At 48.1% G+C, this 21,748-nt stretch overlaps 3 protein-coding genes across 3 annotated transcripts; 2 read left to right on the top strand and 1 right to left on the bottom strand.

Annotated features, from left to right (window-relative positions):
• Positions 1-259: 259 nt before the first annotated feature.
• Positions 260-2,091, top strand: LDX57_007916 (uncharacterized protein; the record flags this gene model as incomplete). The annotated part of the gene is made up of 3 exons (XM_046089633.1): positions 260-386; positions 439-852; positions 911-2,091. The coding sequence occupies 3 exons, from the start codon at positions 260-262 to the stop codon at positions 2,089-2,091; spliced, it is 1,722 nt and encodes a 573-aa protein (XP_045945605.1).
• Positions 2,092-3,302: 1,211 nt separating this feature from the next.
• Positions 3,303-4,739, top strand: LDX57_007915 (MFS transporter; the record flags this gene model as incomplete). The annotated part of the gene is made up of 4 exons (XM_046089632.1): positions 3,303-3,404; positions 3,465-4,264; positions 4,315-4,446; positions 4,526-4,739. The coding sequence occupies 4 exons, from the start codon at positions 3,303-3,305 to the stop codon at positions 4,737-4,739; spliced, it is 1,248 nt and encodes a 415-aa protein (XP_045945604.1).
• Positions 4,740-8,703: 3,964 nt separating this feature from the next.
• On the bottom strand, positions 8,704-11,328 carry LDX57_007914 (uncharacterized protein; the record flags this gene model as incomplete). The annotated part of the gene is made up of 1 exon (XM_046089631.1): positions 8,704-11,328. One exon carries the CDS (start codon positions 11,326-11,328, stop codon positions 8,704-8,706), a length of 2,625 nt encoding a protein of 874 aa, XP_045945603.1.
• Positions 11,329-21,748: the final 10,420 nt, after the last annotated feature.

Below are 21,748 nucleotides of genomic sequence, written 5' to 3'. Positions count from 1 at the left end.
TTATCCTCTGTTTCACCCCCGCAAAAGTAGCTGTCGGGTGAGTGGTGGAGACCCGAGAGAGCCGACGGAGAGTCAAGCCAAGCCCGAGGAGGGGTTTACCACCAACTATATGTAAGTGGTTTGACTGGGATCTTTCACCGCTAGTCTATTCTCTTGAGTCTACTTGTTACTGCGCCTAGTCAATCGACGTCTCTGTTCCTTCATGATGGCAGAAAATAAGTTTCTTGAGGTGGAACGGGCAAGGTTTCCCTACATTTTCATGAAGAATGTGGACATCCCTCTCAAGACCTACGAGCAGAGCCTTCTAAGGTGCAATGTGTATCTCCCTCAAGATGCCAAGCCCTACGGCTCCAAGGTATATCCGGTTATTGTGACCTATGGTCCCTGTGAGTGCGCGATCCCGATTGCTTCTATTGGTTCGAGTTCTAATGAAACCAGACGGAAAGGATGTGCCCTACGAAAGCTTCTTCAAGAAGAGCTGGGACCAAGTCAACCCTGAAATGAAGTCTGCTCATTCCTCCTGGGAAACTCCCGATCCAGGCTTCTGGACTCGTCAAGGTTACATCGTGGTCCGCACGGACGAACGCGGTGCCGGTCAGAGCCCGGGCCAGCTCGATACGATGTCTCGGGGAACCAGCGAGGCATTCTTCGACGTGGTGGAATGGTGTGCGGAGCAGCAATGGTCGTCTGGTCGTGTTGGACTGCTGGGAATTAGCTATTATGCTGGAACACAATGGCGGGTTGCTGCCCGTAAACCGAAAGGCCTTGCCGCGATTATTCCCTGGGAAGGCATGAGCGACTATTACCGGGATCGCGTTCGCCACGGAGGCATTCTATCGGACCGATTCATCGGTGAGTCCCATTTCATTCTATACCCGCACTACAGGAGGCAATATCCCTGACTTTACAGACTTCTGGTGGCACAATGGCGTGCAGCCCAACCAGTACGGTATGCCTGGTCGTGCGGCGCGCAAGTGGGGAGACGACACGTTGGAGGGTGATCTGACAGAGGAAGAGTTGGTGAAGAACCGGCGAAACCAGACGCTCGATACGGCTGAGCACCGATTCATGGATGAAGATTACTACCAGAGTCGCACCTTTGACCTCGCCAACATCGAAGTGCCACTACTGAGTGTAGCCAACTGGGGAGGCATCCTCTTGCATTTGCGCGGCAATGTCATCGGCTGGACGCAGGCTTCCTCTTCTTACAAGTTTCTGCGTTTCGTTGTTGGCCGCCATGACCTTCCCTTCTACTATCCCCACTCGGCCAAATTGCAGAAGTCCTTCCTGGACGCATTCCTCAAGGATGAAGACTACGATGGGTGGAAGTCCGGCCAACAGCCTCGAGTAGAGTTGTGCTTACGCAAGGGCGACTGTGGCGTTGACGATCCAGAGCGTGAACTGAAGTTCCCATCGCGAGCTGAAGCCGACTGGCCAATTCCTGATACCCAGTATACGAAGTTTTATCTCACTCCGGAAAGCACGCTGTGGCCTGTGCCCTCATCTACCACCGCGACTCGGAGTTATGATGCCATGAACGGGGAACCCATCACCTTCCAATACAAAACCCCAACCCCGTTGGAGATCACCGGGCACATTGTCGCCCATCTCACCGTCTCAGCCTCGCGCAAGGAAGCCAACGCCCCGGCTCCCTCAGACATCGACGTGTTCGTCACCATTCGCAAACTGGATGCCCATGGCCGCGAGATCTTCTACACCGGCACCATGGGTGATCCCGTTCCGGTGGTCAAGGGATGGCTGCGTGCCTCCCTCCGGAAGGTCAACACCGAGAGCAGCTTCCATAGGCCGTACCTCCCCTACCGTGATTACTTCTCGACCGATGTCCTGCCCGTGGTTGAGAACGAGAAGTACGAGCTGGACGTGGAGGTCTGGCCTACGAACACATTCCTGGAGCCAAACGAGTCACTCGTTCTCGAGATTGCGGGTCATGATACTCAGGGCGTGGGCAAGTTCTCGCACGAGCATCCTGATGATCGCGCATCCCAGATCTTTGACGGGATCAACAATGTGGAGGTCGGAAAAGAGGCGAGCTGGCTTCTACTCCCTGTCATTCCTTCCCGGAATCTCTAGGATTATAAAGGGCATTGGAGAAGCGTAGATAGTGGTGAACTTTGGTGGCTTTCTTTGCTATGTTATCTGAATAACATTCAAGAAGAATACAGTGCGCATTGGACCGCCAATAGGAAACATTAAGATTTTTTACACCTGTGTAGTTGTCATCAACCTTCTGCCCAGCACGATGGAGTAGACATCAGACTGCCAAGCGTCAGAATCAGATCATCGAGCGCGACGTCGCTCCACGTATAGTATTTACGTAACTATAATTATTAGAAGGGTATGTGTAATCGAAGGAGAAGAACTAGCTTTTTAGCAGTTAGTGTAGTCAACTGCCCATTCTGAACTCGCTACCCAATGCATGCATGCCGAGAAATGACGAAGCTCGCTCGATGGCGTGGAGCCGAGCCGGCGCAATCAAGCGACCAGGTGCCGTGGAGAATGCCAAAGATACCTGGCAACTGTGCCGTCAAGTGTGGTTTCTAATCTACCTCCTGGTCATCGTGGAGCCGGGCCGGTCTTCCCACGGAGTCCGACTCACATCAACAATGTATGAAGTAAAGTGCATCGGAGCCTGGGAGGTCAACGCGTATACTACATTTTTCCCGGTTACTCATGAGTGCCGGCAGGAGTAAGTCGGTTTCTAGAATCCCTTCGTCTCAACCGATTTGAGTACCAGTTGCACAGAGGGGTAATATATGCGTTCAACATTGGTGCGTCAATCGAGCACGGTTTCATTTCCGGTGCCGACTTCCCGATTACACCATTTCATAAAGCTTCGTTCTAAGTTTACGCTTTTTCTCTGGAATTTCCTGGGGTGGTTGGAAAACAATTGAGAAGGTTACAAGCGATTTTGAAACAATTTTGGTCAACCTTATCATGGAAAGGACTGCCAATGATGGGCCACCTACCATGACGTGCAACACCAGTGATCAGGGCCAACCGAGTTTTACTCTCACTATGGGTGCAGGAAAACCCATGCCCCCAGTCGTGCCAGACCTTGTGGCATATGTGGTCGAGTTAGAAGGTTCGAACGACCCAATGCACCCCCACAATTGGGCATTGAGAGCAAGGTGCTTCCTGAAGATCCCCTTCCATTTTTGTCCAGAGAGTTTGGCATGCTGACAAGGTTCTCGTCAAGAGTGCTATATACCGCGCTACTCACATTCTGCGCCCTCACGACTTCGTATACAAGCGCCGTTTTCGCTACAACTACCCAGTCAGTCATGAAGGAGTTCGATTTTGGCCACGAAGTAGCATCTTTAGGCACTTCGCTATTTGTCTTGGGATTCGCGGCTGGGCCTATCATTTGGGCTCCCGCATCTGAGGTATATTACTCATTTCCAGCGCATTTTCCATTTGAGCACTCTGACACCTCTCCATGGTAGCTGACCGGCCGACGATGGCCGTTGACCATTGGAACTTTGGGATTCAGCATATTCACGATCGCCGATGCAACATGTAAAGATACACAGACACTGATGCTTGGGCGCTTCTTCGCTGGCTTATTTGCCGCCAGTCCTATTACCTTGGTCCCTGCCTGTCTCTCGGATCTGTTTAACGCTACCCACCGTGGGGCAGCAATTGCTCTGTACACATTGGCCATGTTCACTGGACCCTACACTGCCCCGTTCATTGGAGGCTACACTGTGACCAGCTATCTTGGTTGGCGTTGGGCCTTGTACATCCCGGCGATCGTCGGATTCTTTAATACCCTCATGCTGGTGTGTTTCGCCCGCGAGAGCTATGCTCCTATGGTCCTGGTAGAGAAAGCAAGGCTGCTGCGGCGGCAGACGGGTAACTGGGCCATCCATGCCACTCATGAGAGACTCGAGATTACCATCCATGACTTGATCACGAAGACAATCGCACGTCCTTTCCACCTACTGTTCACGGAGCCTCTGGCCTTCCTGGTGACTATTTACATGTCGTTCATCTATGGGTTGGCATACGGATTGCTACAGGCTTACCCCATTGTCTTTGAGCAGATCCATGGAATGCAAGGTGGAAACAGCGGCCTGCCCTTTATCGGGCTGATCATCGGCCAAATGATTGCCACGGGCGTCATTATGCTTCTCCAGCACTCCTATGTGGCTAAGCTGAAGGCAAACAATTATGTTCCTGTTCCGGAATGGCGCCTTCCCCCCTGTATCGCTGGTGGTATTGCCTTCTCCACGGGCCTTTTTTGGTATGTTTCTCCTTGACCCTTCATCTCTCTGCTATACTAATTATATTCAGGTTTGGGTGGACGGGCTATACTTCCTCCATCCACTGGATGGCACCCACGGCTGCCAGCGTCTTCATCGGCTTCGGAATCATCTCGATCTTCATGCAATGCTTCAACTATCTTCTCGACTGCTACCTTCAATTGTATAAACCCCACCACATGATTGGCTTTCCCATTCACATTCGTGTTCTTGTGTTCTGAAACACTGACCTAGTTTTTTAGTGCCGCAGCCGCTTTTGCGGCCAATACCATCATGCGCTCGCTAGTTGGGGCAGCATTCCCGCTCTTTTCCACACAGCTATTCAATTCTTTGGGCGTTCAGTGGGCGGGCACTCTACTTGGTTGCATCGCTGCTTTGCTGGTGCCGATCCCTTTCGTGTTTTTATATTGGGGCCCTACGCTTCGTCAGCGGAGTCGAATGGCACCGGCTAACTAACGTGGGAAAGTCGAGGATGGTTATATAGGCGCTGGGGTACTTGAAAACCGAACTATAGATCCATTTGTGTGATTTCGTTCTTGTTTTCGATTTCTGGTTCTTCGATGGACTAGACGTAGTAGTACATTCTTTAAATATATAGCCGCTCACCGGCTTTCAAGTTGCAATGCTAAACTAAAAGCTGTGTTCCTTAACTACTGTTAGAACCTCCCACTACGTTGGCGGTAGGTTCCGGGAGTTGCATGGCTCATTCCGCGATGTAGGTCATATAACCATAGCTATATAAGCTATAGTCCACCTCATATAATTGCTTCCACAGGAAGTTCGTTGCACGTGACACAACGTAATTTCACCTCCGGAGTCATTATCGGGCCGTGCTGATGATCACGAGCTTCGTTTTGTAAACACCACGTAGTAGGTTGCGCTCCCTACCACAGAGCTACATCCCACATTAATCAAAAATGCCGGCAAATCTGAAAGCCCCACAGCTCGAACTGATTCAGCATATGATCGAGAACGGGTCGTCAAAGAGAGCCGAGATCGCCTTTGCCGCTGGTTGTAGCAAGCAAGCTGTAACATATATCCGTCAGAACCTGCAGACATTTGGCAATGTCAGAGCCCCCCGGAACGGCGTCGGACGCCCTCGAAGTATCACTCTATCGATGCTTGAAACTGTGTTAGAACGCTTGAAGGAAAAACCAACTCTATACTTGGATGAATTAGTGATTATTATATACGATGATTTCGGAAAGCACGTAACCAAACAGAGTCTAAGCAAGACACTTGCCTCAATTGGACGGTCGAACAAGGCAGCTCGGCAAAGAGCTAAGGAACAAAACGCAGATCTCCGAGACTTTTACCTGCATAGTCTATCCCCTTATTCGTCATACCAGCTGATTTACGTGGATGAGTCAGGCTGTGATAAGAGGGTAGGGTTTCGGCGAACTGGCTGGTCCCCTCTTGGTGTAACACCAATTCAGATCTCTAAATTCCACCGTGATCAACGTTATCAGATACTGCCTGCCTATACTCAGAAAGGTATTCTCTTATCTCGAGTCTTTCAAGGCTCAACTAATACCAATATGTTTGAGGATTTCATCGAGCAGCTTCTCCACCACTGCAACCGATGGCCGGAACCGAGATCCGTAATTATCATAGATAATGCATCCTTCCACCGTACATAGCGCGTTAATCAGATGTGCCTGAATGCGGGAGTTAAGCTACTTTACCTACCACCCTACTCTCCAGATCTTAACCCTATTGAGGAGTTCTTCGCTGAACTCAAGCAATTCATCAAGCGAAGGTGGTATGAGTACGAAGAAAATCCAGGTCAAGGATTTGACGCTTTTCTCGAGTGGTGTGATGGAGTTGTTGGTTCAAGGATACAGAGTGCTGAAGGCCATTTTCGGCATGCAGGTGTGCTGATAGATGATTATATATAGCATTCCTCGGCCGTACCACACATACAGGAAGATAGACTATGGAGTGTGACTATTGGCAACCCGGTTGTCTATTATATCAATTTGACTCCCCACCATCCACAGAATAATAAAAGTTGCCTGCCCAGTATCTAATATCCCTGACGAATCGACGAGCAATACCCCATTTTACTCCCCGATTCTTGAAGTATTCGGGATCACTTAATTCGTCGATCTGGTCTAAGTCCAACCCATCACCTAGAGCCACGTCTTCATGGGACTCTAATCTCTTCCCACCCTTCACATATTTGACCAGGCTCAAAAGTTCGTCTCTGTACAGTTTATAATGTTTCTTTCCGTAAGGATCCTGCCAACAGTGCGGCCCTAACTCACACGACCCGGGACAGCGCATTACCATATAGACATGCCTCCAGGCCGCAGGCTCTCCAGTTAGTTCCTCCTCCGTGTTAACCTCCCGATCAAGATCTTGAAGCATACCCTGAGTAGCAGAAGAAGTGCCTCGTTTGTCAGTCGCCTTGCGCCTAGCTGTAGAGCCTTGGTTTTCTTCTATATAATTGAACGATATCATAAGTTTCAATTTCTTGCCGGCAAGAAAGTGATAACCCCATTTGAGAAGCTGTTTCTCAATACCAGGCCAGTCAATATCTGTCTTATCAAACTGTCGAGTAAGTTTGTCACGCCGAGGAACTGTCACCACAATGGATGTGTCGTCCAATGCAATCTTTTTGTGTGAATATTTGAGGCATAGCTTCTCTCTCAATTTTGGTTGGAGGAACAGCCTCCAATAAAACCCAGGGGCAAGAACCAGATCTTGTTCTGTATCCCTTATCACGGTCTTTGTGTTAGAGAGTAACCTTCCACTCAATCCAATAGTGAATACAGGTTGGTGGGTCCTCATCATAAGCCTTTCCTTCAACCCAGTCTCCGTATTGAAGGAGCGGCAGTTTATCTGTGCGGAAGGCGCTTGTTTGAGGAGCGGGGTATTCAAAGAAGGACGGAGAATTGGCGTTGATAAGGCTTAGATTTGACGGCGAGGAGGGGGTACGACCGAAGTTTCCTGGGGTTGGCGCATACTGTGGCGACTCATCCCATCGCCACGACTCGTATTGGTAAGCACCATCAGCATTTTCAGGGCTAAACAAGTTCGAGCTCATCTCTTTCAGTGATCGAGACTCCTGTCGTTAGCAATATCTGGTCAAATCTCGCACCCTACGCTGCCTCAGCAGCTGTTGCTCACCGGCGAACAACAGTTAGCAATCAACAGCTGCGGGCGAAGGAAGATTCTGAATAACACAACTGTCTTATTCTGTCACATCAGACAATAGGAAATGTACTGTCATCTACCGACCGTACGAGTTGCAAGGCAGAGATATGTGGATGCCAGAAAGGGGAAGTTGATACCACATGGCACATCTGCGAGGAACCAGGAATAAGAGCTTCCTTGGCTCCGAGATCTACGGTGCCGGGGTGGGGGGTTCCATGCTCTTCGATGGATATCTCCCGTGGTTATGCACCGCTGTCTGCCTTAATACATGGGTTACGTAACTGTTCCGCAACATCTTGTAGTTACTATACCGGTGGCATTATGTAGATTCATAAGCCGAATACATAGGTGCATAAATTAATACGAAATTTACAGCCTTCGTCATTTGCAAGCGGGTAGCTCTCTATAACTTCCCGGCTAACTTCTTGGTAGTGGGGCTAGAAAACAATCGTCATGTGTTAGGTTAGAGGGATTTCGAGATCCCCTGTAGCGTGAAGGACTGGGTTGATTCTCATGCTTGGCCGGTATGGAACCTGCGACATTCTTTGGAAATTCATGCGTCTAACCTTACGCCAAGGGCATGCTGAGGCGCACACCATTCAAGTGGGTCGTTACCGACCTACTTCGGGCACTCAATTATGCGTTACGATTACAAGCTCTAGGAAGTGAGGGCATTGAGGTCATCATAATAGACGCTTGGATCTTAGGCCCTTATAACGTGATACCTTGTAATAAATTACGTGAGTTAGTTGGTAAGCCAACAAATCATCTTTTTGACACAGAATTGCTTGTCTACCGATCGATACCTGGCAATGCAATCATCTCCCGAATTGAGTGGCCAGTGCTTTGTGGTAGCCTAGGCAAAGCTCTTCCACGCCTTTCAAACTTGCGTGCCGTGCAAGGTAGCCAACGTCCGCTAAAGAGTCTTCGGCGTTCGATCCATAGTCAAAAGCTTGATTTATCAAACCTTATCAAGATCATTCTTGATGACTTCCACCTGTCCCAATATAGCCTGGTGGCCAAACAGATTGCTATGTGATTGTCAGATAAACGCGAGGCTACTCTAGCGTGTGGCTTTACAAAGATCTACGAAACTCTCTCGAATGTGGCGTAGGCAAACAAGATTTTGATGAACTTGATTGTTGGTTATACACTACTGTATCGCGGATCGTAAGGGTCATTTAATTTGTCTCCCCATCAAAGTTACGAAGAATTGACAATATGGTCTCTTGAATCCTACTATTATCGCATCCCTCATTCCTTAAACACCATCGAAAGTTAGGAGGCTTTGTATATGCACTTTGCCAAAACCGCGCTCCTGCAGCAGTTGTCGGCCACGATGAACAGGAAATTCAACGACTACCATGACTTTGACATGATCCAAACAAATGTTCGCTTCCTTAAGAAGCCGTAAAACAGCATGAAGCGTGTTCCCAGTGGCGAGTACGTCGTCTACAACCACGATTAACCCACCCCTCTGGATTGCACCCTCGCAAATCCCAATGTGTCTTACTCTGGCAGACTGAGATCCCGATGCAGAGGCAGATATATGCGAAGCAGAGATAGGGACTATTATGTTGGGTGGAGGTAGTTTTTCTGCTTCACGGATTGGCGTGAAAGGGATGTTAACTTTTGAAGCAAGTGGTGAAGCAAATATGAACCCCCCAGCCTCGCAAGAGGTGATCGTATTAACTTTATTCCAGTCCCCTGCGAAAGAAGACTGCATCAAAGAGGTGCACAGAGCCAGCCCACCGGGTTGCTCGGCGATGCTCAAGACATGCCGGAACTCGACGCCTGGGCGCGGAAAGTTGGGCACACAACGAACAATCTGGGCGAGCCACTGAAAATCTTCGCGAAGGAATGGAAGCAATCTGCTCTCCGCAAACCTTCTTGCCCCCTCCCCTCCAGTTTGATGATTTTCGAATACAAAGGTTGGGCAGTGTCTCAAGGGAGTCGAATTTGAAGTATCATCATCAGTGAGACCCTGCCGTCGGCCCTCTCGGATGCTGTCAGTCGTCCTGACATGTACCTCCAGGACTCTAGTGGTAGGCACTAGATGCGACATGGCTGCAACTGGAGCTTCATCCCTCATGCCTGTGATTACAAGAACATCGACATCTGTAGCCTCGTGGACCACATCAAGAAAATGCTCCTCGGGAAGATGCGGCCGTTGTCGGACCTGGTCTTCATAGAGCCGCGTTAACTTGGATCGATGTTGCTCTTTGTAAGCTCGATCTTGAAGCAGACGCTCCAGATTGGCACCGGTGGCTACGGCATATTCTCGCTTGGTCGCATCGCTAATGCTTACAGCGCGTGCCACAACACTTCTCTGAATATTCTCGGTGAATACAGAAACCCAGATGTTTGCACAGAAGTCTTTTCCGGCTCCGTTTTCACCAGTGACTAGAATAATGAGCTTCTGTGCTGCTGGCACTTCTGGCAGCGGACACGTATAAGTCAGGACATCGGATGGATCGGTGGTATGTTTGAGGTAGGCTAGGCGCTGCAGATTCGGTCCAAATGCCTTAGCCGCCAGTGTCACGTCTCTTGGGTCGGGCCCCAAATCTGCGCCATATACCCCACAACTCAGGGGTAATAAGTCCGCAGCCACTCGGTATACCCACTGCACGACATCTCCGGAATTTATCACGGTATCGTCGTTTAGAGACCACACGCCTGTCACGATACATGCATAGTCCCAACCGCGACACCCGAAAGCGGTCATATCAGGTGCCACGTTGTTGACCGCCTTACCACCATGAAGCAAATGAAGGTAGCAGAATGGGGACGGACGACTCTCAATAGCTCGTACTAATGTCGCGAAGATCTTTGGCGATGAAATGCTGTTCAAAAATAAACAGCGCTTGAACGAAGAGGTCTTGTTACCACCATGCCCGCCATGCATTCTGGACATATACATCTCGGCGTCAAAAACTTCCACACCATCCATAACCCTCAGAGTATGTTTTGTTCCGGACGTGGGGCCTATAGGAAGAGAAACATGTGAAAGAGGCTCCACGTCACGTCCAGGTATTGAGCATTCAAACACCATCACCCCAAGGTGCATCCGACCATCTTCCCAGTAGAGATATGCATCTGCTGAGCAATTCTCTGGTAGCTGCCCCGCCAGCGCTTGGTCAAAAGCGCTCATTTCATGCTGCGCATGCTGAAAATCCATCAGCGGAACACTCCATTCTCGAACCAGGTACGTCGGAGCTGGAAAGGCTTTGAAGGCCACGCTGATTATTATGCCAATGTTCGTCCCAGCGCCCTTTGTCGCCCATAAAAGGTCGGACTGGTTTTCCGGATGGACAGCATCCATCGGGCGGTGTTCACCGGGTACATCGCCGATGCAGAGGACCAGACCTGATCGAAGACTGACAGCAACGACACCGACAATGGCATCGCATGTGAGTCCATAGATTCTAGCCAGGTGACCAATGCCACCTTGCAGCCACAGCCCCGCGCCGGTACTTGGGCGGGCACCTAAAGGCACGGTCACGCCGGCTCCCATAGTCTTACGGACAATATCGCCTGCCTTGCAGCCCGCTCCAGCGACGACAAGCGGCGTACGATCCGGATTAGTCCCAGCTTCGTTGTTGCTCGCGTGAAGGATATGAATCTGATCAAAATAAGACATATCGACCGCCACAATATTGGGTTGTAGGCAGTGGCCGCTGTGGCCACCACCAACGACAGTGAGGCTAGTTCGATGCTCAAGAGCCCATCGAACACAATCTTGGACCTGTTGAATCCCCGTCGGTTTAACGATCGCTGCGGGACAGTGGAGGCGAGCTTCCCAGTTTTTTACTCGCATGTTCTCCACAAAGGGAATTTGAGCAGTCAGCTCTGGGAGTGACTTCGAATGCTTGGTGAAGGCTACCATCGATTGGGGTGAGCTGAAAAAAAGCTGCTTTGAGTCCTTGTCAGCTGAAAGAAATCACAATAATCTCTGCTATCTCCTTCCACATATCTCCTACTTTACAAGATATTCTTTTACGGGTATACTGTCGCAACTTGCCCGTGCATCATGCAGAGATAGCAGCCCTCAAATATCCCCTCAGCCACTTAATCTTGGCACCCATAGCTCGGCCATTTCAATATTTCAGTCTCCCCAGGTGTACGCATATCAACGCCCTGAGCTGTCTCGACATGGCTGAAGGCCATCATCTACAGCCCGTTGGTACCCTCGTCGGCCGTTCCCCCTATCCCTTGTGAGGTTATGAAAGTCGGCTGAGGATCTCTAACGGAGGAGCCAAGCTCAAGATAACAAACAGTGGCCCTTGAAGAAAGTTGATCGGGTATATAACATTATATTTTCCAACACCAAGATACTCGTTCACCCGGCAAGTCACGCCTGTCTTGGAGTTTTCTAAACCGTACGCCTGAAAGGCCCGGTGTATGTTCAATAAGCATCAGCCGACTATGTCCGGATACCCTCAGGGACGTCAGATGAGTAGTCTTCTGCTAATTCCCCGGAACCGAGCTGCCTTTATCCATAAGTTGGGTCCATACATCTAGAGCATAAAAACGAATTGCCCTGGGGCTTGTATGAAGACATTTGTTGCAGCTGCCATGTTAGGTATATTTTCCTCCATTTGGATTTCTCCATGAACAGACTCACAGTTTGGCATATTTCTAAACTTGAAGTTCGAGAATAGAACTGCCACCGCGTCATCATACCTAGATCAAGCTCTCTGTAACGATAATGTCCATGACACTTGAATTATTGCCTCAGGAGTTACTTGATGAAATTTTCAAACAGGTATCCTCGAAGACCAGCTCTGTAACCTCGTCTCCAGCTAACATGCGCAAAATCTCAGTTAGGGTCTGAAGACCTATGGCATGTCTTTGAGACATCTAAGACACTTTGTTACAGCGTTGCCCCAATGCTGTTTCGGACAGCACGAGTTGAATCTGCTAGGCTTGATTCTGACAGGGTATCTCTGAACAAAAGAGAGTTGCATCCGCGCCTTGCACAGAATATTTTGGCGACATGGGCTTCGACTGTACAAAGACTAAAGTATAAATTTGGCGTGCCGTTTCAAATGATAGAACTACTGCCTCAATTTGCGAACGTCAAGTATTTCAGGTACGCTTGATGTTCATCCAGCCAGGACGCACCTCAATGGGCCGTCTGACAATAGCAGCGTTGGGAGTCATCTCGACAAGGAAACCCTTCGTCAAATTCTTCAAATGGCCGCAGGTTTTCCGGTTCTCCGTGAGTTGAAAGTGTGGAGCAGTGAGCCAGTCGTCTGGAGACAGGATTGGAACTTTCAAAATCTTCGTTCTCTCGCGATTAAAGGCCTCGGATGCAAGCCCGGAAGTTTCCGTCTTCCAAACTTCCCTGATCTTCTTAACCTCAAGCTGTGTTTTGGCGAATATTATTATATGCCGCACAGAGGTGATTTCGATGTCTACGTGGATTGGTCCCGCCTGCCCAGTCTCTTAGCGCTCGATATTGAAGGCGTTCTTGATGAACCCCTTTATGGCTACCTAAATTTCAAGGGTGTTACCAAGTCGCTACGGAGATTCACTGCCAAACATATGAACGGTTGGGATTTCTGGGATCACTGGAAATCTATGAATGAGAGTCTTGAAGAAATACGGCTTTACAATTCACGCGAGAACTACCCTTGTTACACGGTGCTAGAATTCCCACGGTTGAAGACCCTCGAATTGGCAAACTCCTTGGACTGTCTTCCTCTCTTCAATATCGGATTGCCGGCCTTAAGACAGATCCACCTGAAATTGGGCCCCGGAGACTTCGGTTACTACCTTCCCTACCATCTATTGTCGCCAAGCTCAGTATTAAAAAGGCTACCAGTCGCCCTCAGTCTCATGCAGAATGACGGTGTTTATTCTCATACGCTAGAAGAATTGAGAGACTTGGATTGCCCATTGCCAAAAACCCTCACTCAACTGGTCTCTCTGCCGAACGTGAGACTCGGAGAAGATGACAACACAATTCTGCAAATTTTGTCATCTTGGGATCCTAGATTCAGGGCTGCTTGATCTGAGGCACCCACAGTGGCCGTCCATGCAACGAGGTCGGAGATTATGAAGAAGTCGATACATTACATCACGCAATACTTCAAGCTCGATGGCCTCAATACCAGACCAATACCGGACGTGTCAACATGCTAGCAAAGATTTACTCTAGGAGGACCGAGTTGTTTTATGGAATCAGCATAATATACAGGGGAGTTTGAGGCGTTGTGCGAATGCATAAGTTTTATGAAACCATCTACTACAACTGTGCTAGATATAATTAGCCTTCAGTATATTTAGGACAAAGTATAGTACACCACAAATACATACTGTAAAGATAGCAAAAGGTAGTCTTCCAGGCCACCGAGGATGAGAGGTCAGCATATGAATTCGATCAGTCAATCAATCTCTGTATACTGGATATTATCGCCCTTCGGCGCCACCAGCGCTTGCATGAGTTGTAGACCCCTCAAGGTGTACAGTGATGCCCTGAGCCGTCTTGGCATCTGTTTTGAAGGGTCTGATCTAGCACCCCTTGATACCCCCGAGGGCTATTCTTCCTATTTCTTGCGAGTCCATGGTAACCGGCTCGGAATACTTTGATCAGGTCAGTAGCTTGGGTGGTGCTTACCATCTGTAGTTCACTTCATGACACAGGTAGATAGCTGGAGCCCTCCAAGCAGCAATACCGGAGCAGCCAGGCTCAAAGAAGGGGCCGTTCTGAAGAATGTCAAATCTTTGAACACCGGAAACTCATTCAGCTGGCAATCCGAAACTGGGCTGTCTCTGTGTCCATAAGTTGATGTGGTTTGATTCAATAATCTAGAATATAGCGATTCCTTCCTACTGCGATTATTCCAGTACATCGTTGCTTTGCGCGGGTATTCGGCCATACAGCTCTAGTCATCCGAAACCCACCGGTATCTCACTCCTACCCAACAAGCTCAGCCTGAGTTACGAAATCTCGATCCATCTCTACAACACATCTCTTTCTTAGACAGGAGCAGCTATAATGAGGCACCGCAGAATTAGGTATTTTGTCATATTTTTCGTCATTCTTGGCGAGTACTTATCAGTGCGACTGCGAATCGTCCCCTCTATGTTCGATGGCCCACCTGGAGTGTTCGCCAATGCCGCCATTTTTTAAACAAATTGACAGTAATATCATGACTTGAATACTTGTGAAAAGGGTCATAGCCCCTAGCATACGGGGAAGGCCGAATCCTAGTCGTCGACGAAATGGATGTTGGATGCCGAGGACGGAAGAAGATACCCTGGCATCTTCTTTGTTAGTAATTCAGGTGGGTCAGCCCTTTTCAAGGTCGGGAATTCCATTGTCTTTCTACAAGCACCATTATCGTGATGACAGGGGTGGCTCGGATCTAGAAATTAAAGGGAGTAGGACGTTTCAAGATCACCGGGCAAAACTTGCCTGACGCCATAAGCCACTACGACCTTGGCAGCTATCTGGGCAAGTTGAAGTGGGACTGGTGAGATCGTCAAAAATACCCGTCGCTCGCGTTCAATTTTTGACCGCCGTCGTCCTTGACCAGCAGACGCGGTTTTTTGGCGCGCGATAGATTATCTCATTGGTATGCACACTTTCGTGACGTACCCGGATCGCAGGCGAGACGAAAGTTGGTCAAGCGTCCAGGGCTTGATACATCGTTACTCAGTGTCCTTAAAGATGTCATAGATGACCGGACGGATGCCCAGCTAACAAGTGTAAGCCAAAGTGGGTCATCGGAATAAAATAATGCCCGGGTAGGTCACGTCCATCCATGTCGTGTTGCATACAAAATCGCCCTCGTGGCATGGACAGCCCAACGCGAATGACCACGAGAGCGAGAGGTATATTCGCAAGGGCGAATGGAGGAACGATAAATACCTATTTTAACACTGAAAAAAACTTGCCGGGCCTTTGGGAGTACATGCATTAACGGACGTTGCCAGTTGGGAGTGACAGCGGTTGGTCACAGAAGGGCATCTAGGTCACCGACACATGCGGCCGGGCATTTAATCAGAACCAAAAACCGATTTTTTATTTAGCGTAGGATTTGGTCATATGCGACTAGCAGGCACTTCTACGCCTTATTTGGAGGCCTCTATTAAACGCCCGGTGAGGGGTTGATCTTTCACCGATTCGGCAAATAACAACATTGCTCGGAGAACACTTCGCAGTAGCAAGCTCCCTTAGAGACCACACACCCTCCTCTCTTCAACGATTAGACAAGACTTTCTGGCTCATCGGGCCCCTGGTACTTCAGCCACGTCCATAATGACACCACAGGAAGTTAATGGCCAGAAATAGGATTTTATAACTCTTTTTTAACCCTGGAGTTGGCTCCCTAAACTAAATTCGTGCCTCTAGTCCAAGAGAAAGATATTGGCAGCGAGGCTTCCTGCGAGCAATCGGACATCGGTTGCGAATTTGTGAAGCCACTACCCACGAGAACAGGAATAATGTTCCCGGGGAAAGGCCGGACAACAAGGACCAGAGACCATCAATACCGTACCAATCAGTAGATATCTTCCATATCTCCCAGGAAGATAGATATTGTTGGGTGAGATACCATGGGGTATTTTTCATTCGAGTGGTCAAGAATGTATTTATTATTAGCCCTGATATACACCACAGTGTGTTTACTTCCGGGTCTCTAGAAATGACCGGTCCATGTGGCCCTGGGCCCGACATTCTCTCCCTTTTATTAACACCACTGTATAAGAAACTAGTACACCTTCGGTCGAAACCTCTTTCCGCCCCGCAGTGACGAGCTTATATCTAAATCCTAGTTCGAAGGCCCCACTTTATGCACGTACCACTATTTGGCAAGGTCGTATCCTAGTTATATTTAGAACTCGTAATTTTGTATTGTTACGGATACCCCTCCTCCACTCCACATCACCCACCCTCAAGTTCTTTCTTACTCTACCCCATGGGAGCTCCGCGCCATGGGGATGCCACCTTCAACCCTGGAAGCACACGCTTATCCGAGACATGTTACGCAGAAAATGCATTATTAACTCACAGATTGCTGATGCTGCCGAATGTAGCCAACGTTCTAGCAGAAATGTTCGTTCACACCTGCGCATGTTTGGTGGCGAGAGTCCGCCAATGCATCCCGGAGGTCGACCACCCAGTATAACCCCACCGATGCTCGAAGCACTCCTCGAACACCTCGTCGAAAAGCCCAGTCTATACCTTGATGAGATGGCAGTTTTTCTACAACACGAGTTTGATATTGCGGTTTCGCCCTCGAGTATAGAAAGATCCCTTTCTTCGGCTGGCTGGACCAAAAAGACAGCACGTAATAGAGCACGTACAAGAAAGGAACTTTCCAAGCGGGTACCCCGTTGGCAAGCTTCCTTAGTTTGCGGAATATTATCTATTTCTGATTTGAGAACGCCATCCCAGTAATCGTGGGGGGTTACGACCGGATCTTCTTCAGTCACCCTGCTTAGTGTCTTGCCGTTGAGTGCGAGCTTCCAGGCGATAGTACAGGGGACATTTGTTTGAGGTGGCTGTTCATCGTATTCACAGCCCTCGTCCCATTCGGTGAATGATCTGTCTGCAGTCAGTCCGTGACACAATTCCAGGACAAGTAGGAGGCTAGAGGTCTATGAGGTGGTAGACAAAGTTACCGGGAGTATGCGCGGACTATGATGTGTCGTTCCATGAGTTTGTCATCTGAGGTCAACGAGCTCCATTGTGGTGGTCGGCCTTACTAATAATCCGATGGTCCCGTTCTCGTCAGACGGGAGAGCCTACCTAAAGATAGTTAGTCTAACTAACTAGTTAACTATTGCATGTGGCTTTAGATAATCAGGACGCCTGACCCCTCCATTTTCTTTTTTTTTCCTTTCCTCCCCCAGGTGTCTAGAGTTCAATATTATATCTTGCAGGAGTATGTTTAACATACTATCCCGATTTCACGCGTCAAAGGGCTTTGAACAGCATTTGAGGCCATTTATTTTCATCGCACATCGAGGTCTTCATTTATTGCGATCCATCTCGCCGTCATACAATACAGCAGATGGCGTATTGTCGGGAGGTGTCAATGTCAAAGGAACTTGGAGACATTGAAAGCATCGAGTCTCTTTTAAAGCAACCAATAATAGTCGATTCCATTGAAAGCAAGGCTTATGATTTTGTATGTCTACTCAATATATTTGATGATTATCTATTGACTAGAAAGTTCCATGAACACCTAAAACTAGATACAGCACCCACGATCGGAAAGCCCTTTAGTCCTATCGACACCTCAGTGCGCGCAGTTTTGGTCGGGAAGAAACAAGACACAGAAGGCGCGGTTTGGGTTTTCGCTCCTGATGTGAAGCCAATCACGATACCAATAGGTCAGAACCAGAAAGGTTGGAGCTTGATCTCTATAAGAGCAGAAAGGGGAGAGAGCGGCCGGATATTGGAGACGCCTAGGTTGCTCTACCTCTACAGCCGACCTGATTCTGTTGCGACTGATTCGGCTTGATAGGATCGGAAGATGGCTTCACATAACTCGAGTGAGAACTCCAATGACCCTCCCAGACCGAGAGTTTGTTGCGCGTCGAAATTGATATGTGGCAAGGGTGTACCACTCAAAGTACAATGTAGTTGGACCATAGTGTTGCTTTCCGGCCTGGATTGAAGGAAAGACAGGAGATCGCGGAGGCTTATATCAAACACGCCTTTCGCCGTCGGTCAGTCTCAATTTTCCCATGAACGTATAGAACATCTAATAAACTCACTCTCGGTCTTCTTCAAGTTGAGCGACTTATCAAAAAATCCATCGCATACTTTGAGTGACTCATTCCTCAAGCAGTCCGGAATTGTCACATTCTTCATCCATTTTCTCAAAGCTGGTACAGTAGTCTTCTCATCCAGGAGATGCCATTGATATGTTGGTATAGTGATTATGAAAAGAACAAAAAGCTCATGAGAATCACTATATATTTTTGATAATAGGTTCTTGGCCTTGTTGCGCTCAGAACGTCGTTGCTTTCCGAGAGAGTCATCCTTAAGAAGAAGCTTTCGACAAGTTTCCACACCGGCGTTTTGTGCCAAAGCTAGCTCTTCGGATCCATGTATTTCATCATATATATTAAGCTCCTCCTGCAAACGATGAATGATCTTTTCTATTTTCATTGCACGGGCCATAATTATGCTGGGAGGAAGAATGTGATACTGGTGCAAAATGATACAGACCTTCCGGACCTCCCGGACCTAGCGGTTCACCCTGATTATTATCATAGGACGGAATATTGAATTTCCGATTCCGGGAAGCAAATTGAGATATGAGGTCATAAGAATGCGTTGCTCCAACGATATGATTACTAGGCTACCAAGAAATAACAAATATGTTGATAGTGCAGTATCTGCCTGGGGCTTTTAACTCGATTAAAACATCTTACATGCTTTACCTGCAAGTAAAAGGGTTGCTGGCTATTTATTACTTGACCACGTTGACAATTCATTCGCCAACGAACAAGGATCCTCTCCATTATAAACACTACTGAAGACCCAAAGAACTCAGGACATGGTCGGAACATCCCCCTTACTTGCCCTAGTCCTCACCCGGGTAGTTCCGAAGGGATACAATCGGTCGGTGTAGGCACGAGTCCGTTTGATAAGATTCTCTCGTTCGTTCGCGTTCTCGTACGGGATTATCGCACTGAGCAAAACAAAGTGGATTAGCGACACGATACAAAGTGGGCAATTTTTCACTGACATCGAGTCTTTCCGACGAACACGATAGATTTCATGTTCCAAGGAATCGTCTATTGGCCCCTTGAAGTTGTCTTTTTCGATATCTAGAATGATATGAAACCGTGTTTGGGGCTTCGACGTTTGCTGATGCAGTGGTTCCGCACGATAAAAATGCTTCTCATCTTCTAATTCTTTCACTGGTCGCCCGAGGTACCTGAATAGTGACTGGACAACTTCGAACAATAGGGGCTCAGACCAATCCACAAACTCTTCAACACTTAGTCGCAGGATAACACGCTTCGGCGCCATGAGGGAGGTAAGCGTTTGAGGTTCGTGATTGTTTTATTTTGGAGAATGAAACAAGCCCAAGTTCTCGTCATGAACCTATATAGTGAATAGCTTTCTGAGTTCTGAAACCGAGGACTCATTTCACCGCTAGATTAGCTTTCCGGACTTTCTGGACTTTCCGGACTTTTTGGACTTCCCGGACTTTCTGGACTTTCCGGACTTTCTGGACTTTCCGGACTTTTTGGACTTCCCGGACTTTCTGGACTTTCCGGACTTTCTGGACTTTCTGGACTTTCTGGCGCCTCCCATGCAATTTGACTATATATAAACTTACAGAGGTATGCCATTTTGTCGCTTGAAGAAAATAAAAGGATATATCCAATTCATATTGGGAACTTATCTTTACCAATTTCGAACCTTCAAAGATCTCATACAATGTGTGAACAACTTTGCCAACGCTACACTGGCCCTGGGGGTTGTGGCTGCACCTATGCCTACGATTATCAGAAGTGCAATGCGGCTCTAGCTCGATCTCATAAAGCCCTGTGTGTGCCTGAAACTGGCAGCATTCGCGACTTGCCACGGGTAATTGATGTCCAGGATGACAACCTACCTGGCAACTGTCCAGTTCACGGGGGCCAAACTCCTCCAAGTTCTCAGCAATCCCATCTCGGTTAATTTCATGAAGTACGTCCAAAGAAATTATCCAACGAGTCTTGTTAATATTATCAGTAGCTAATATCATATGTCCCTAGGCCATTGAGAGCATCAACTCTACAGAAACCCTGGAGGCATTTACTATTCGTTTGGAGACAATTTTGTGATGCATACTATACGTATCTGGCATGACTGATAAGTCTCAACTCTTATTATACGGCAGGTCAATGAGTATGTAAGAATTTGATATCTATTGCACTGTTATATAACGAGGCAGAGGCGCGCGTCACTGTATGTTCTTTGCTTATATAGTTCAGGTCCTGTCATATTAGTGATAGGGCGGTCAGTAAATCTCCCTGCGTGGACGATTTGTGACTTGGTAAACATTTCTCCCTGTATATCATGTGTGATCATTTCACGGTGCTAGGACTCGCGATATCTCGCCATTGGTGGTAGGCTAGAATGTTGATGTTGCTGAGTTTCGGCGACGTCATGGTATTCGTACTCTAAATTCTGGATCGAAAAATTATTACATAACACTACAGCCAATGAGATAGTTAATTTTGTCGTTTTGCAACTATAAAACGGTTGATCCAAAGAACAATTCGTCAAATACAACCCTAGTGTCAGGGTGCGGGCTTAAGCAGGTAGACTAGGGGTCGATCGGTAGCAGGCAAGTCGGATTGGTTCTACGGTCAGGCTATATACAGGCTTAACTATAGACCAGACGAAGCTCGAAGAGCTTCAACAGGGTTCAGGGGCGGACAGAAGTAGTTAATGTGGCCGCGGAGCTGACTAAGCAATTACTTTAGCTAGTTAGTTACCCCGGTCTCGTCTTGACAGCAGTGAACATCCAATTCACCCTAGAAATGAGTAGTCGGGGAGTAGTGATCACAAAATCCTGGCAGTGTAACATGGTTACACATATGATACGTAGCAAAACACGATTACCCAATTCGGAGATTGCCAAAGGGACGAAATGCGGTGAGCGTGCTGTCACTAACACAAGACACCTTGGCGGAAATTGTGATTCGAACCAAGAGTGGATAAATATTGGTCCGAGTATGCGGGGAAACTGGTCAGCACATCAACAACGCTCTGCCAAAAGATGCGATATTTTTATTCCTGAAATATTCCTAACACACCAATATCGCGGCCAAATTTGACTTCGCCATTCCATTCACTAGCTACAAAACTATGGACGATATGGGTGATCAAGCTCGTGGAGAATTAGCAGATCTCTTCGTATACCTAAGAAGAATCTTGCCTTCAACCGAGTCTACCGAACAGGCTTCCAGCATACGGAGCCTCATGGAAGAGATTGAAGCTCTAGAATTCTTGCTGCGGCTGCTTGTCAAATGGGGCAGTTCCAGTGATCTATATGACGTGTTGGCATACGTTAAAGCTACCTGCATGGCTGGCGTTGCTGATTACACCGTACTTGAAAGTCGCCTAAGGATGCCCCGTTCAACGATCTGCCTGAAGCTCCTAGAACCCATCATGTATGTTTGCCACTAAAAGTTTTGATTTTTCACCTGACATTCTCTTCGAGTATATCGGCCTGTATTTCGACTAGCGCCTTGAGTCAATACCGAGACTTGATAACCGATACAATCGAGAGTCTGAAAAGAGTGTTGGACAACCCGGCCAAAGTGTTTGATGACGAACG

Source organism: Aspergillus melleus, assembly GCF_016097325.1.
Source record: "Aspergillus melleus strain CBS 546.65 chromosome Unknown contig4, whole genome shotgun sequence".
In the NCBI taxonomy this organism is placed as follows: Eukaryota; Fungi; Ascomycota; class Eurotiomycetes; order Eurotiales; family Aspergillaceae; genus Aspergillus; species Aspergillus melleus.
This window is presented reverse-complemented; position numbering and strand designations above follow the sequence as displayed.